This window comes from Cupressus sempervirens, chromosome 2 (assembly GCF_028749045.1).
Source record: "Cupressus sempervirens isolate cs-2001-9-10 chromosome 2, ASM2874904v1, whole genome shotgun sequence".
In the NCBI taxonomy this organism is placed as follows: domain Eukaryota; kingdom Viridiplantae; phylum Streptophyta; class Pinopsida; order Cupressales; family Cupressaceae; genus Cupressus; species Cupressus sempervirens.
The window spans coordinates 431,031,272-431,049,783 of NC_143119.1; the positions used below are offsets into that span (position 1 = coordinate 431,031,272).

The following is an 18,512-nucleotide window of genomic DNA, read 5'->3' on the forward strand; positions in this document are numbered from 1 at the left end:
TGCCTCTCATCAATCAGAGTTTTCCAAATCAGATCTTCAATGTATTTGTGAGAATCATCAACCCTTCTAAATACTTGCACAACTCTCTACTTTGAGACCAATCTTACAATGCTAAGGCTCTGTGTTCAAATTCACCTAGGGTACATGAGTTGTCACACATTTCATTTTCTGATTTGTTCTCAAATATGAAAAGATTTATCACATTTTGTCGTCTCTTTCATTTTCTGATTTGTTCTCAAATATGAAACGATTATCACATGTTGCTGTCTCTATAGAACATATCATGCACTCTTCATGGAGCACCAATGGGACAGCATTATGATCACATATGGATTCATCAAAGAAGTTTCTCTTTTCAAATAATCTATCAATACGGATCTGCAACTCACAAATAAAGAGTTTGAATATCCCCACTTGTGATGATTGAATCTTCCTCCATATTATCTACCTTGGCTGATTGGAAGTCATTATCTTTTTTACTTTCATCGTGCATAGTAATAGGTGTATTCAAAGTTGTAGATTTAGTTTGCTCCTCATGAGTCATGGCACTGTTCTCACTCGTATCTCTGCCATCATCACAACTTGGCTTCAAAATGTTTTTTCCCCTTACAACTATGATCAAGTGTCCATGCCTCCTAACATGTGAAACAGATTTTTCCTTTCCTCATTTGGTTCTTACTCTTTTTGGAAGACCCTGCAATCAGTAAGCCCATCCTTGAACCTTCCAATTTATACTTTTGTCTTTTGGAGAACTCATAAGCAATAGGTTATATAGCCTGCTCATACCTCCAAATGGCCAACAAGTTTGATTGCAACTACTTACATATATCGTCGTCATTGTCTAAGATTGAGGGCGTGATGGTTTGCATACAAGCCCTCACATTGTTTGGATGATGTTTCCTCATTCCAACTAAGAAGCATTGAAACATTTGAAGAACCAATTTATCACATTAGATATCCAACATAATGACAACTAGTTTGGATCTTACCATAATATCTAAAATCTTAGCCCTCTCAACAAAGTAGAGGTTTTCACATCATGAAACCCATGTAGGCTCTCCATAATTAGTTGTAGAACCTTCATCAATATGTCATCATTATAAGGTGTTATAGGTCTAGTTACTCTTATCATTATGATATCACTATCACAAGAAGCAACTGCAAGTCTCACCTCTTCACAAGGATGTCCCAAAAACTTGTGCTAGACCAAGGAAAGCACAGAGGGTTGCAAAACCAAATTCAAAAGTATCTAATCAGACTGGTCACGTTAGACAAATATAAATCTAATTTCTCCAACTTAAAGAGAAACAAACAAAACATTTCACAGACAACCACCAAAACATTTCACAGACTTCAATTGTAATCCAATTGCATATTAGCCAATTTTATATTCCCTTTTCTTTTTGCAAGTCCCTTAGTTAATCACCATTGAATGCCATTGAATTCTTTCGAGAAAAGTTCACTTTTCTAATATTCCATTGATTTCATTTTGTTTTTCAACAAACTGAATTTCCCAAAATCTGATGCACATTTCCGCTATAATAGGTTACCCCTGCTACTGGACCATTTTGTCAAACAATTTGCTTGTAGCCAAGAAACCCCTAATCTAATTTCCAAATTTAAATTTGTTGTTACAAAATAGAGATATAAAATGATATTCCTAGCATGCTACCATTCTAGAATAATAACAGCCACAAGAAACTTAAACTTTCATTCCAACAGACACAATAAGTGACTTCTTACTATATTTCTCTTTGATCAAATTTGTTTACCATACAGGTAAAGAAAATGAACGCATACAGACAATGAACACGAACAACAGAATTATATTAGCAATAGTAGATGAATGATGCTTTACAATGATCCCAGACGGGATATAAATACTACCGCCGAACCTTCCCGAAGGAGTCCGTAGGCCATAATTATTCTATCTGCTACTAACTATTTACTGACGACGTCGGCTACAGAACACCGCCGGACCGTCGGCTATAGAATACAGAAACACCGCCGGACCGTCGGCTATAGAATACAGAAACACCGCCGGACCGTCAGCTACAGAATACAGAAACACCGCCGGACAGTCGGCTACAGAATACAAAATACCGCCGGAACCATCCAGTCGGCTAACACCATTCCCCCCAAAAAGAAAAGTTGTCTCTGGACGACAATTACAACATATCTAAGACAAATCAAACAAAATATATCATCAAAGTGACTACAACAAGAGAAATCTGCTTCTGTCACATCACTTCCACATTCATCCCGTTACATTTGTAGCCTCTGCTAACACAATACTGTCTCCTCAAGTTGACCTTGATAGCCATCTGTGATGCTTTCTCTGTTTTCAATTCCTCGATACCCTGAGCCAAGTGTCGCTGCACTACCTCCAACTGGATGATCAGCTCCTCCCGAGCTCTCTACGCATCCACCAAGACAGCCTCACAGCCAACACCTGCTCCCACTGCCTCTGGTACACAAACAGTCCATGCCTGCAGCAACTTCAACTCTTCTCAACTGGTCAAACTCCCACGACTGGGGGTCCAGGGGGCAACGCCCCCGGCGGGGTCGAGGGGCAGCGCCCCCGCACAGAAATGCACGGATCACACCATTTTTGTCATTATCTGTCGATTCTACACTCTTTCTGGCAACCACGGATGTGTCCCCTTCCCTTTGGCATTTTATTTTTTTTTTTTTGGTTTTACTGCTTCCTCTAGAATCCACCACAAATCCCTCTGCACACAGAAATTCTTCTCCATATTTGCCGCAACTGACTCTTCCACGGCTTCCGCTTGCCTGCTGACTCCATGCAACAATGACTTATTTCTTCTTATTTTGTTTCCTCCGTCAGTTATAAAAAAATCTCAGCCCACGGAAGAGGAGAAGAGAAATCTTAATCAACAGTGCTGCCAATTAAACCAATACTTGCCAATAGCTGTGTGTGATTGTCCCTCCTTTTTCTGGTATTTGGATTCTTGCAACCGCATCATTTGCATTCCGAACCCTACTCCACGGCCTTTCTGTCCTCACCCGCGGCCTTCCTGTCGTCACCCGCGGCCTCCTGTCCTCCTCGCGGCCTTTCTGTCCTCACCCACGATCTTTCTTTTTCTACCCGCGGCCCATTCTTTCGCCGACGGCTAACTGAGCGAGGATCTATAAAATGTTAAGCCCGCAGACATCTGCCCGCGGGGCTTTTAGTAACCCGCGGACAGACTGTCCGCGAGGGCCTCCGGTTGTCTGCCCGCGGGGCTTTGTCTGCCCACGGACAACAGCTGCCCGCGAGACTTTTCAGCCCGCGGGCTTGTCTGTTCGCGGCCCCTCTTTTTCTGCCCGCGGACAGCAGCTGCCAGCGGGACTTTTCAGCCCGCGGGCCTTTCTGTCCGCGGCCCCTTTTTTTTTTCATTTTTTTTTTTTTTTTTTTTTTTTTTGTTTTTTTTTTAAAAAAAAAATTATTTTTTTTTCAAAAGAAATCAAATAACAGAGGTACCTCCATTTTGCCTCCAGGCGTCGCCATTCTGCAACAATGACGGAGTCAGTTGGCCATCCTGTGACAGCAACGAAGTCTTCTTGGCACCATATATTTTGAATTTGGATCTGTTGACTGCTGGAGGTACCTTCTGTCCGTCCAAAGTTCCCAACTTTACCACTCGATTGTCGTCGACCTCCCAGATCTGATATGGTCCAAGCCATCTGGCCTTAAACTTTTCCACTTTGATTTTATTCCGACCGTCGTACGTCTTACGTCTGTTCTGTGCCACCCGCTGCTGAGTCTCCTCCAACAATTCCTCCGCACTTCGGTTTCCGTCGGCAATCTTCTGAAATCTTCGTCGGCATTCGGCTTGCTGTGCCAGAATTAAATTCTCTTGTGCAAAACGGATTCCATCTTTTCCTTTGACCTTATTCTGATCCTTGTTAAGCTGATTTGGCATTAATTTTCATTCTTCCCACCTTCCAGATTCATAAGGCAACGGCGCCAAATGTTTACCGTACAGATAAAGAAAATGAACGCATACAGACAATGAACACGAACAGCAGAATTATATTAGCAATAGTAGATGAATGATGCTTTACAATGATCCCAGACGGGATATAAATACTACCGCCGAACCTTCCCAAAGGAGTCCGTCGGCCATAATTATTCTATCTGCTACAAACTATTTACTGACGACGTCGGCTACAAAATACAGAAATACCGCCGGACCATCAGCTACAGAATGCAGAAACACCGCCGAACTGTCGGCTACAAAATACAAAAACACCGCCGGACCGTCGGCTACAAAATACAAAAACACCGCCGGACCGTCGGCTACAAAATACAGAAACACCGCCGGACCGTCGACTACAAAATACAGAAACACCACCGGACCGTTGGCTACAGAGTACAGAAACACCGCCGGACCGTCGGCTACAGAATACAAAATACCGCCGGAACCATCCAGTCAGCTAACAAAATTCTCCCTCTTGCAACTCTTCAGAATGCATAGTTGATGCCCTTTGAATAGCATATCATCTTGGATCATGTAGTCTAGCCACCTTGTTCCTCTCTCCAAGCCTATGCAAAGTCAAGAGACTTAGAGTACGAAGTATTGAGTTCAGTAAACCCAACCACCTCCGCCTACATTTCTATCAGTAATATTTGCCCCCTACTTAACGCATTTGCAAACCTATTAGATTGTCCACTTCTATGTTTCAATACAAATGTATAGCTTTGCATGAACTCTACCCATTTCAAATGCCTTTGATTCAGCTTACCCTAGCTATTTAGCTATTGTAATGCTTTATGATTAGTGTACAAAACAAATTCTTTCGGCAATAGATAATACCTCCATTTCTTTAATGTGTGAACTATTGCATAGAACTCTTGATCACAAACAATAGACTTCTTTGCATCATTTAATTTCTCAATGAAATATGCAATAGGCTTACCTTCTTGGCTTATTACCATTCCAATGGCATTACTGTTGGCATCACAATCCACTTGGAACACCTTGTTGAAATTGGGGAGTGCTAACACATGTTGCTCTATCACCTTCTTCTTCAACAATTCAAAACTCCTTGCAGCTCTTGCAATCCACTTGAACTCTTCTCTATCCCCCCTCATTGTTTTAGTTAGGGGTGCACAAATACTACTAAAATTTCTAATGAACTTCCTATAAAAACTAGTCAAACCATGGAAATACCTCACCTCAGAGACAAACCTTGGGGTAGGCCATTCTAGGATGACCTTCACTTTCTCAAATTCCATTTTGAGACCATCGGGTGAGACAACAAACCCCAAATAGACTAATTCACTTTTGACAAAGCTACAATTCTTCAAATTAATCAAAAGTTTCTCTTCCCTTACCTTCTCAAATATTCTACGAATATGCATCAAATGTTCATCTAGTACTAAAAATAAAATATCATTTAAATACACAATAACAATTTTTTGCATAAATTACTTGAGTATCTCATTCATGAGTCGCATGAAGGTGCTCAATGCATTGGTTAGCCCAAAGGGCATGAGTAACCACTCGTACAAACCTTCCTTGGTCTTGAATGTAGTCTTCCATTCATCACCCTCTCTGATCTAAATCTAGTGATACCTACTCTTGAGGTCTATCTTTGTGAAGTATTGAGCTCCACTCAAACAGTCCATAAGATCATCCATCCTTGGTAGGGGAAAATTATATTTGATGGTTATCTTGTTTATAGCCCTAGAGTTTATACACATCCTTCACTCTCCATCCTTTGGTGCAAGTATTGCAAGTATCACACATGGATTTGGGCTCTCCCAGATGAGACCCTTCCTCAACAATTCTTGAACTTGTCTATTCAACTCCTTAGCCTCATTAGGAGTCATCCTATGAGCAACCTTGTTAAGAAAACTGACTCCAAGGACTAAATCTATTTAAATAACCAATTTGTCTTACCGGTAGCACCCCTCAAGGACATTATTAGACACAGTGTCCTGAAACTCATTTAACAAACCTGAAACCTCTATAGGAACTTCTCTACTACCTTCTTTATCCACCCTCAGAATTAAAGCATAACACAAGTATTGATGTTTCATGCCATCTAGAAATCATCTCCCATCAACAAGACATACCCTAGCACTATTGTATCCCTTTGCTTCTAACTTCATCCTTTGTCAGAGAATAGGTGTTTGCATGACCATCATGTACATCACATCTGTCATAGTGGCACAGCATTCCAAGCAACATATGACATGCATGCTAATGGAATTCTAAATTTTGGTCAAATTTAGAGTACCAAACACCATGGAAAAGAGAAAATGTTCAGATTTTACCCACTACTTATATTCAAACAATGTTTCCAGACACTAAGAAAAGTCATGATCAAAAGAATATGGAAAGGGAAGTTGTTTCATACAGGCATGAATTTCATCACTATCCAAAATGGCTTGATATCAAACTCATCATCATGAACTTTCAGATCAATGCCCAACCTCATTAATTCTGAAACATGAAGGATGTTATATGCATAAGAGAATCTGGTCCAGAAAATCACTCAATGTCTCCCAAGTCAATGAAGATTCCATTTGTTCTCAATCAATCTGTGGATGATGCTGTAAAAGACTAGTACCTTTTTCTATAAAGGCTGTATTTGATATATGGTTAGCTAAAGAGTCTTTCCCAAAGAACTGGTTGAGATATAGTCAGATATGCTGCAATTAACCCATTCCTGCTAAAGATTGTTCCTGGAATGGAGTTTTATCGTAGAGTATTGTATGCAAAATGATCAGCGATCAATACATGAAGTCCTGTCATTATGTTAACAATGATGGGTAGACATCCTTAGCATATTAACTATATATTCTATGCAGAGGTAAATCACACGGGCATCATAAATATTCCGTAACAACAGAGTATGGCAGAGTATGTGTGGCAGATTGAATGAGACAATATGCTGGAGTTAATATCTTTATATTGGGGGTTTCTAAACCATCAATTCCCTACTGTACATAGAAGATTCACAGCGACATACATGGGAAGAAGCAATGTAAATAAATCTAATCCTATCAAGAAAGTTTGGGGGATTATCTATATCTAGCCAATGATTTTTTCTCAGGAAAAATGATACAGAGATACTGTGTGTTTTTTAAGCAATTCGTTATCAAGATCTTCACCATATCCGTGAAATCTAAAGATGATAGATTATTTTCAAGTCTTGAACATCTGTAAAGTGCTCTGTATTATATATTTCTGGATTCACTTATACAGGAACTAATACTAGATATGTTCGTCAAATAATAAGAATAGCATCCTTTAGGCACTGCCATAATATGGTCTATGAAGTGATGGAAAATGAGCAACCATATCATCATTCACCAAAGTTATGTTGAAGTTTACTGTATCGATAGTCAGAGGAGAACATATCTGTGTGTTTAATAGATATGAGCGGTGAAGGTAGATGCTCAGTTAGATGTCTGAGATGGAAGGCACAAACAAAAAGGATATTTGCAAAATATCTTGTCTAGTGAAGGAGTTCAAATAGTGCCAATGTGAAAAGTAGATGCTATCGAGAATGTCAAGCAACGTGTGTTTGGGCGTTAGAAATCTATGGAAAAGCCACCTTGTCGATTAATATTTTGTTTATTAATCAACGTCTAATATTTCTTGGCATTTTTAAATCTGTCACAGGAACACATGAGAAACGAAGATTAGTATGGGATTTCTGGAACTTTCATCACACTTTCTGAACAATGACCAAACTCCAGACGTGGTCACATTGTGTTTATGAGAAAGGACACACCTGACTATTTGTAGACACAAATGATGAAAATGCGGGTTGCACAAGTTGCCAGGCATACACCCTAATAGGTGGACGTAGAGGCAAGGAGTTGGGACGAAATGGAGCTTATAAGGGACGCACATTGTGGAAGTTTCTGCAATAGCTTCTCGACTTCTATAACATATTTGAGATATATTTAAACTAATGATATAGTTCATTATCCGGATGAGTTTTTATCAAGTTAAATGTGTGATTAAGTTTTCCGTAAGGTTGTCACTTTTTATTCGCACCTATTCCTTGTTTATATATATATCAGATGTAAAATCAAGACAATTCATATTTATATCAAATTTTTACATACCCAAGTTATATATATGCTTTATGATATATTTTATTCTTTCATTGGTAAAGAAATGATTTTTTGAACTAAACTCATGAATTTGGATTATTGAGTAAATATATTTATGTGATTCTGGAGTCAAACTGCATTGGATGGATCATCTATAAGGAGTGTCTGCAGTGCAATTTTATTTCTAGCATGATCTATAAGAAATATTTATTTTATTTGCCTGAAGCTTTAGACTTAAAATATTATATAGTTTCGTCCTTTATAATTATTATTTTAATTTCATAAATAATTTATATGATAGATAAGTGGACAGGATCAATTATAGCATTTTAAAATTGAACATCATAGATATTAAGAAATATTTAATTGTTTCCGAATCTATGTCTGGTTTGTCTCCAAACCAAAGAAGTTAAACTACATTCTAGACCCCATCCGACATTGTAAGACATGTGAGACGATCTAGCGGGCAAATGGAATCATAGATGCCAACGAATGGGTCAGGCAATTTCCGGCAACCCTACGGGGTGTGGCGATTGATTGGTTTTCGAATACGGATCCACAAAAGCTAAATAGCTGGGATAACATTAAAAAGGAGTTCCTAGCGGAATTTGAACTCTTGCGGGATGATAATGAGATCATAGCGGAGATTTTCAATACCAAACAGTGGAAGCACGAAACTGTTCGCGTCTACGCTAAGAGATTAAAAGACTTAATAAACAAAATGGAAAGCAAGCCGGCGGATGGATTGCAAAAAAGATGGTTCGTGGACGGCCTACGATCGAAGTTGCAGAGGAAAATGAAAATTGTGCCACCGTCATCATATGTGGACACGTATAACAGAGCACTGGACCTTGAAAGTGAGCAGAAGACAAAGAAGAAGAAAACTAGCTCCTCTGATTCTGATGACGACAAGCCTGTCGGAGATGATAGCAGCGACGACAAAGGCAGCAGCAAGAAGGTTCGTGCCCTACAGAAGGATATGGTTCGCATGATGGAGTTTAAAAACATGCAAAAGGAGCCAAAAGGTAGTGAGCTGTGGTGCACGGAGTGTAAAACAGATGGGCATACTAAAGGATCGTGTCCAAAGAACCAATTCTGTGACATTTGTCAAATCATGGGCCATTCGATAAAGGAGTGCCCCTTTAACATGAAGACAAGAGGATCTCCGCAGGTGTTTCTCACATAGGAGGCTTCCCCGTCGAGTAGTAGCGGAAACACGAATACCGCCGGTGCTACATCCGGAGGATACAGGAATAATAGTAGAGGGCAAAATAACAACAATACAAATAATAACAATAATAATGGGAGCCGCAGTCGAACTCAGTATGATGCAAACGAACGGCTGATCATTCAATGCCGAGCATGTAATTTGTGGGGCCATTTTGCGCAGAATTGTGCGACAAACACACCGAAATTATTATGCAGATGGTGCGGACCCAGCGATCACGAAGATTCCAAATGTCCAAAGGCTGGAGTAAACTTGATCACTGTTGGCACGGATGTAGAGGAGGTTCTGGCAATTACACGGAGGAAAGCGGAGGAAAATAGAAAAGTGAGGGAAGCGCAGGCAAAAATTGCAAAGGCATCGTCGACGGGGACATCTCAGTTGAAGGACATCACTGGCACCTTGGCAAGGAACTTCACAGAACAAAACATTGTACGACAAATCTTACAAACGGAGATACCGGTCAAGATAAGTGACCTCCTTCTCACAACGCCCCAGTTACGGACAGCCATTCTAAATCATACACTGTTTCTGAAAGCACCGGAGGACACAAGAAGGGATAGTAGCGAAGTGATGACAACAGACCCAATGCTGGTGGCACTCACATCCGGACGACACCCGGCGGTCGTCGAGATGGGGATTTTGGGAAATGTTTTGACAAACACAATTGTCGACGGAGGGTCCGGCGTGAATGTGTTGCCGAAGGATATTTGGAAGAAGTTGGGAAAGTCGACATTGTGGCCACCTGCATTTCAGTTGCTTACAGCAGACCAACATGGAATCAAACCGTTGGAAATCTTGAAAGCACAACCGGTAACAATTGGTACGCAACCATTTTTATTGGATTTTGTGGTCATCCCATTAAAAAGAAAAGGATATGATGCTATTCTGGGACGGGATTGGTTGGTCCAAGAAAAAGTAAAACATGATTGGAAACGAAATACCCTATCAATGGAGCGCGGAGGCAAAAGATTCACAATTAACCTGCATACACAAATGGTTGGTGAGGAGGCAGCATCGTCAAATTCAGAAAGTGACGGCGAAAGTGACGACGAAGGAAAGAAGAGAATGGAACCAGACGAAGGAGTATTGAGACATGACGAAGGATCGAATGACGACAACTTGGACTCGGTGAATGGCCTGTTCCACTGGCAGATAGAAGACTACGAACTGTTTCCAAGTTGCAATATGTTAATGGTCGACGAACGTGACAAAACACAGGAAAATGAATGTCCGGAGGAATGCAGGGAAACGGAAGAAGGAAAAGCTGCCATGGCTGAAGCTGAGGGGAAGAACATACAGTCTGAACACAGAAAAACGAAAGATCTCATTGTCCGATACATAGTGAATGGACCGCGCGGAAAGAAAAGGTTACACCGCAGCATAAAATTAGTGGAAGGGCACCAACAGCAAGGAAATAATCCAGTTGCGCGACGACTGCAAGCACAGTGGGCGACGGAGGTGGCACAGAACAGACATAAGGCGTACGACGGTCGGAATGAAATCAAAGTGGAAAAGTTTAAGGCCAGATGGGTTGGACCATATCAGATTCGGAAAGTCCGCAACAATGGAGCGATCAAATTATCAACTTTGGACGGGCAGAAGGTACCTCTGGCAGTCAACGGATCCAAATTCAAAATATATGGTGCCAAGAAGACTCTGTCGTTGTCGCAAGAGGGGACTCCCTCGTCGTTGCCGAATGGCGACGGTCAGAGGCAAATTTGAGGTGCTTTGTATATTTTTTGAAAAAAAAATAAAAAATAAAAAAATTTGAAAAAATAAAAAATATTTTTAAAAAAGGCAAAAAAAAAAAAGAAAAATTGAGGGGCCCCACGGACAGAAAGGCCCCGCGGACAGGAAAGCCCCGCGGGCAACAGTCTGTCCGCAGGCGTTTAAGGAAAAGCCCCACGGACAACTGACGGTCCGCGGGCGAGGAAGCCAAAGGCCCCGTAGACAGACTGTCCGCGGGTAAATAAAAAGCCCCGCGAGCAGCCTATCTACAGGCTCTAACTCTAAACTCCTCCGCTAGAAAGACCTTACGGGCAATCTCCGCAGGTAAAAAGGAAAGGTCCGCGAGCTATAACAAAAAGAACTCCGCCGTCTTAAGACTCTTCTGTGGGTTGCAATTGGAGGACAACGTTCCCGCGCATTAAGAAGAGAGTTCCGCAGGCAGAAAACAAAACAATCCCACGCACTTTAGAGTCACGGGTGAGAAATAAAGCTTGCATCTGGTCTAACCAGTTGGAAAAGTTTCTGAAGACATGTTACAACAAAGCCTGCTATAATACTTCTGGGCGACCAATCAGATGGTGGAGAAATAAAGTGACAGAGTCGAGCTTAAAACTTAATTTATGAAGACTGCAAAGGCAGTGTCAAGTGTTTACTGTTAGGGATTGGCGGACATTATTCCGTGCAGATCAAGCCAATAGCCGATATCAGATGAAGTTTTTTCTATTACCTCCTTGAGTCGTTCGAACGGAGGCCTGGGGAGAATCGATTCTGTGTGCTGTGACAAGCTGCCCCTTGACCCCGCCGGGGGCGTTGCCCCCTTGACCCCCAGTCGTTGCAGATATCAGTCATGGGAGTCTAACCAGTTGAGAAGAGTTGAAGTTGCTGCAAGCATGGAGCGTTTGTGTACCAGAGGCACGAGGCACTGGCCGTAGGTGTTGGCTGATAAGCTATCTTGGTGGATGCATAGAGAGCTCGAGAGGAGTGGGTCATCCAGGAGGCAGTGCAGCGACACTTAGCTCAGTGGACCCAATGTTGGAAGCAGAGAAAGTAGCACGGGTGCCTATCAAGGTCAGCTTGAGAAGACAGTATTGTGCTAGCAGAGGCTACAGATGTAACGGGATGAATGTGGAAGTGATGTGACAAAAGAAGATTGTTCTTGTTGTAGTCACTCTGATAATGTATTTTGTTTGTTAATTTGTCTCAGATATTTTCTAATTGTCGTCCGGAGACGACTTTTCTTTTTGGGGGGGATGGTGTCAACCGACTGGATGGTCCCGGCAGTGTTTCTGTAGCCAACGGAATGATTGTCGTCAATGTTTTGTATTCTGTAGCCAACGGAATGATTGTCGTCGGTGTTTTGTATTTTGTAGCCGACGGATAAATAGTTTGTAGCGAACATAATGTTTGTGGCCGACGGACTCCTCCGGGAAGGTTCAGCGAATAGTATTCATATCCCGTCTGGGATCATTGTAAATCATCAATCATCTACTATTGCGAATCTTATCAAGCATAATATATGTTCTGGCATATGCGAATATAATTCTACCATTCTGTTCCATTGTCTGTATGCGTTGATTTCTTTACCTGTACGGTAAACAAATGTTTTTCCTAACCTTGACTGACTGATTTCTCTATTCATTGCCTTATCTTTTCCCTCAGCTTCTCGACTAAAAATCCCATATGCCCTCCATGATTCAACTGAAAGGTTTCATACCTATAATTTATGTATGTCCCTTTCACAATCTCCTCGTGTCTTCAATCTTCTGCTATAGTTCAACTAGAAGGTCCCATACTTGTAATTTATGTATGCCCCCTCAACAGTCTCCCCATGTCTTCAGTCTTCGCCTCTACATATTTTGACCAAAAGGTTTCACGCTTGTAATTTATGCGTGTCCCTTCGATAGTCTCCTCAGTCCTTTAGTCTTGGCCTCTACAAATTTCAGTTGAAAGGCTTCATACATGTAATTTATGCAAAATTCTTCAACAACCTCAAACTTCATACCTGTATTTGCACATGAAACAAACTTATTAGCATAAAACCTGCTTTGCTTTCAAATATCTCTCTTGCCTTCACATCTTTTAATGCAGTTATCTAAATAATTACGTTGTAAGAACACTAAGTAGTGTAAAGATAATTGGAATGGTTTCCATTGCTCAATTTGTATGAACTGACCCTCCTCTTTTACATTTTTGCAGGTCTATTCCCAAATAGAGATGCGGGCTCAAACCTTCCTCAACATTCAGATCAACTATCCTTCCATTCAGGCAATGGAGGCCTTTCCCCTTATCTTTTTAGTATTTTTCTGTTTATGCAGTGTGTTTATTCAGATGTCATATTAGGAACTGAGAATGCTTGTCTGGTATCTGAATGCATTGTATTAAGTATTGTTTAAAATTTGAACACTTTGTGCCTTATCAAAACAGTTATGAATATCTCAATAAAATGTACTATTTTAATACTTGTATCTTAAATAAAAATGATATTTTTTTCTTGTTTATTGATTTATGTACTTTACTTTCTGCATCCAAACCATTCTATAATATGTATGATCAGCAACTTAAAACACCTTGCACAGTATATAGGCAAGCATAACATAGCAATTTAAGAGGTAGGCTAAATTGGTAACAGAACCATCTTATATCAATAAATGATTATATCAATTTCTATGAAGTTTTTTGTATACCAGTTGTGATTGTTTAATGAAATCCGTTGGCAGTGTTTGATGCATTTCTAGATTTTGGGCGAAGATAAATTTGAAGGTTTAAAAAACAATTTTCAGATCTGATAAAAATAATTTGAAAGGGATAATACATCAGCAAAAACTTGGTAAATACTCAACAACTCAGCAACCTAGAAAGTTCTAAAAATTAAAATCTCTTAAAGAAACTTTTATTTTTAAATCCAACTATAAAATGTATTAAAATAAAAATTGACATCTTGAAAGAGAAAATGCATGGTTTAATGGAAAAAACAGTATGTGAAAAAGCCATTTTAACCAGTGCTTTACATGCGTACACATTTTTAGCCTTTTTTTTTGCATCTATAAAAATGAGAGAGTTAATCCCGAGCAAAAAAAAATATAGTGCACGGAGAATACACAGTTTGCAAATTGTGGTATTGGTAATTCCAAGTTGGGTTCTTTGGGAGAAAGCAGTTTCAGAGGTGAAGTATCCTCCTAGTCTGCTATCAATCGCAATTTGGTGAAGTCTCTTAGAGACCAAACTGAAATGGTAGTTTTGCATCATGAGCAGGATTTCATAATCTCGTCCGTTTGGAGGTTGTGATTAGGATCAGCAGGGAACACATCAATCTGATACATACTTTGGCATTCAAGATTGACAATCAGACTCTCAGTATCAGCAATATTCATACTTCTGTATTCAAGATCAGCAATCAGACTTTCAGTATGAGACATTCATACTTAGGCATCCAAGATTGGGATCAGACTTTTGGTAACAGCAACATCATTCATTCATTTGCCCTGTCATATCTGCATTGTCATATTTGCATAGGCACATTTGCATTGGCGACACATATATTTACATAATCGCAATCAGTGATATCAACCATTCATACATCTGCATTGACATCATACATCCACAGCCAGCAATATCATATAGCACTAACATACATCAGCACTAGTCACCGTGCAGTGACATGCATGCTAATAACCTCCAATATCAGTAAATCAGATATACTGACACTAACATACCAAACATTCTGACATCTGCATATTGTGCATCTTGTCGTCGGCATATCATGCATATGGATATCATCATTCCATGACTTCTAACGTGGGATAATCATTCGAAGGCCAAGATGCAAGATCTTTTGAGCTTTTTCATGATTGTATAGCATATATATTTGTATGAACAATAATTGGAATTGTATATTGCTGGTAGATCGTTGTCTATCTTGTCTTTATTTGCTTTTTTGTATGATCTGAGATATTTCAGCATCATTGTATAGCCATAGAGTCCATTCAAAAATGCCCACAAGTTTCTAATTCAACGCAGTTTACAAGTGAAGTAACATATTTCACTAGTTGGGGATCTTGTCCACTACAATGAACTTAACAATACTAGAAAAGTTAATAAGAAAGGTGTGACTTGATGTTCTTAACATTGGATCAGCCCTAAGATTTATAGCTTACTTTCTAAGCCACCCAGAACAGAAAAGCCAATAATTAAAAGCTGCCACATCATGGATGTCAAAGATTGATCTTCTATAACTGCTCCAACCATTTCTATTCTGGAGATAGAAATTTGTATTATGTGAGCATAGCTCAGTAATTTTGATAATCAATTTTAGTGTATCCTTATTGAATCTCCAATACTCACAATGAATACAAAAGTTGCTACAAGAAACTCTGTTGTCAAAAAATGGTGGAGAGACAAACTTTATGAAACAATTATAAATGTATTACAGCTCTCCCAAGCCAAATTGGAATCAATTTCATAGTAAAAATACATTTCGAGAGAAGATTTTACATGATTGAAAGCTTCAACACAAGAATGTTTGGAAAATAAATTTTGTTATGCAACTTTTGTAAAAACATTGAAGTGAATGTATTAAAAAATATCTAATGGCAATCTTCATAGATCAAACAAGGTACATTTTGAAAATCTTGAAATATATAATCTGTATAGCATGTTCAAGAACCAAAAAAAGCACGTCTTCAAGGAAAGCAAAATAATCACCACACAGCAATATCCAGCAATACCTGTATTAGTTCTCGCTGGGAACATCTCATGGTGCTCAAACAATGGACCAAGATGCTCCAAATGTAATGAGTTTACATCAAATGCCTTCACAGTAGAAACAACATTACAATGCTGATAAAGATAATCTCAAAAACACAAAAAGTGCTTGATAGTAGAGAATCTAACAACAAAAAATGGGACATAGTATATACACAAAAAATAACAGGTTTTAGCCATTGGGAAACCAACAGAAGACCATTCCATAAATAAGCAACAATCAGCCAGTGCGTAGATGTGAACTCAAATACTGGCTAGGAATTCTTGACTAAATAATCAGAATAACTAGCGTAACAGAAAATAAGATCCACAAAAGAAGGAAAAGCTAGGAGGTACAAACAATGAAAGAATGAACATTCTGATCCAATACAGCAAATAGATACATCATTTTTCACCTCTCGCTATTTACATCTTGTTCTTGCACAAAATCAATAAAATTATTAATTTATGGTAGATGGCTATCTCTACTTGATTGAATGTCAGCCAGAAAGAACACTTGAACAGTAGTTATATAAATTAATGAATCGATTCACTATATAGTAAAATACAAAGTTCGTATTATAATTAACAAATAGTCAGAGAAGATCAATGGGATTCAAACATTTAAACGAATGTGGACAGTCCAGTTATCAATGAAAAAATTATAAAATAACCAAGAATCTTGATGATGCACAAAGTTACTGCATCAAAAGTCAGTGTTGCAAAGAAAAATCAAAGACTTTGTAAGAAGGTTTAGGTAAAAGTAGTTTTTAACATTGGTGCCAAACAAGAAACCAACGTGGTGGATGAGACCCCTGATACAAGCATTCCACAAGGAGGCTGAATTTTCCATTTGCTTTAGATTATTTTGACATGCAACACCCTAGCCCCTCTGGATCCAAACGCTTGGCCTTCATTATGCTTGTTAGCTTTCCTAGTACTAATTCCAATCTGTTTACGGAGACTTGACCAAAACAAATTGGGGGCTGGGTTCCTTTTGGGTTCATCAATACAAAACCATATAAAAATCATAAAATAGAAAGATATACATATTTACAGCATAAAATCAAGAATATAAGACATTATATATGTGTATGTGTCTGTGTCTGTGTATTTGTTAAGTTGATAACAATAATTATTATTAATTTTTTAAATCAACTAACAGAAACCATTATTTTTCTATTGTTAATATTAATAGTGGTATTAACAATTTATTTATGTCCTTATGATTACTATGAAATAAGTAACAGTTGGAATTGTATGATCTATGCTGTTTAGTAAGATAGAATGGTTGTGACAATTGCAGATTTCAGGTTTAAAGAAGAAACTTTAAGACCCTGGAACACTGGATGAAGGCAGAGGATTTTGTAAACTAATCTGAAGTCAGAATGGTTGGAATAGAATAAATGACCCTCTTGTAATAGGAATATATCCTATCATCCACGATGGACTGTAATTAATTGTGTTCCCTTATGCATTTGAAGAAGTCTGTAAAATTCAGTAACATTGTTTTCTTATTTCGAGGAATGAGAAGAGGCTTTCTCTTCTCAGCTCTTTCCTAATGGTGCCCCTAGTGAGCTGAGCTGTAAATAGATTTCCACTATTAATAAAATCATTTCGCTTCGGCCTGTTGCCTATCCAAAAAAAAAATTTAACAAACTATTCATAAATTCTAATTAGTAATAAATATTATTTCTTTGTTTCTCAGTTTGCAAGGATACCATTTACAGCTATCATGTGAACATATGGGGTTCAGATAGCAAGCTGCAGCAGCCTAGATTGTTGCACATTCTATATCACTACAATAGTCCAAATTCACTTAACAATGAATTGAAACAATTTAGATTTCTTAGAAGATTTTAACAGCATGTATTTGCTCATTTTGTCTCAAGAAATATAGACACAAGTGAAAATTTCCTTTCTTATGAATGCATTCTTTAGAGAAGCAAAAAAAAGATTTAGAGAGATTTTCAGCTATTTTAAATACAGATTTATGCAGGACAATTGGCATGTTCATCACTACAGTAGAGAAAAGTGGAGAAATATACGATGAGATTGCCCAAGTTTGTCCCAAATGAAACCATATGGAAATTACAAAACCTTGGCCAAACTTCTCAACAAACTAAACTCTAAACCAAATCTGGCCCAAATTGGACCCAAATTAGCAAGACCAAGGAATTGTTGATGTGATTTTTGTTCCACTACTGCATGCAGAATCAAATACTTAATGTTTCAAGGAGAAACACCAAACACTCAATCCTCTCTTGATATAAGGCATTGTTACACTGCCTTGTGGGACGGGAGGATGGTGGAATGAGGGGACAAGTTTTCGGAACAAAGGGACAAATGGGTCTTTATTTGGAGATGAAAGGGGGATGTCAGGGGGACGACAGCAAACCAAGGGGGTTTATATATCCTATACATATGGTACTTAAAATGTTATTTATGGAAAGATGTGTAGCAATATAAGATATAAAGATGTAAAAGAGTAAATACTTGAACATTGCATTGAAACATAACATCAAAACATAAATAGTCAAATCAGCAAATAGTTAACACTAGGACGTCCCCCCATCCTTGGCGGAGGTAGTGGAATCTGGTGGAGCTGTTGGGGACGAGCGAATAGAGTCGCCAAGTCCTAGGTGCATCCCCATCCCCGGTGTGTGGGGCAAAAAGGGTGGGAACATGTCCCTGTGTTACTGAGATATAAGGTGTTACCATGCTTTTAGCACCTAC

General features: G+C 39.0%; 1 protein-coding gene across 4 annotated transcripts in view; it reads right to left on the reverse strand.

The window, feature by feature from the left end:
• Nucleotides 1–18,512, reverse strand: part of LOC149572932 (diaminopimelate epimerase family protein) — a 128,931-nt gene that overhangs the window by 21,115 nt on the left and 89,304 nt on the right. For all 4 annotated transcript variants that reach the window (XM_089814050.1, XM_089814048.1, XM_089814047.1 and 1 more), the window contains one exon: nucleotides 15,761–15,845. In XM_089814050.1, coding sequence (XP_089670176.1) covers nucleotides 15,761–15,845 — 85 coding nt within the window. The remainder of the gene's footprint in view (nucleotides 1–15,760; nucleotides 15,846–18,512) is intronic.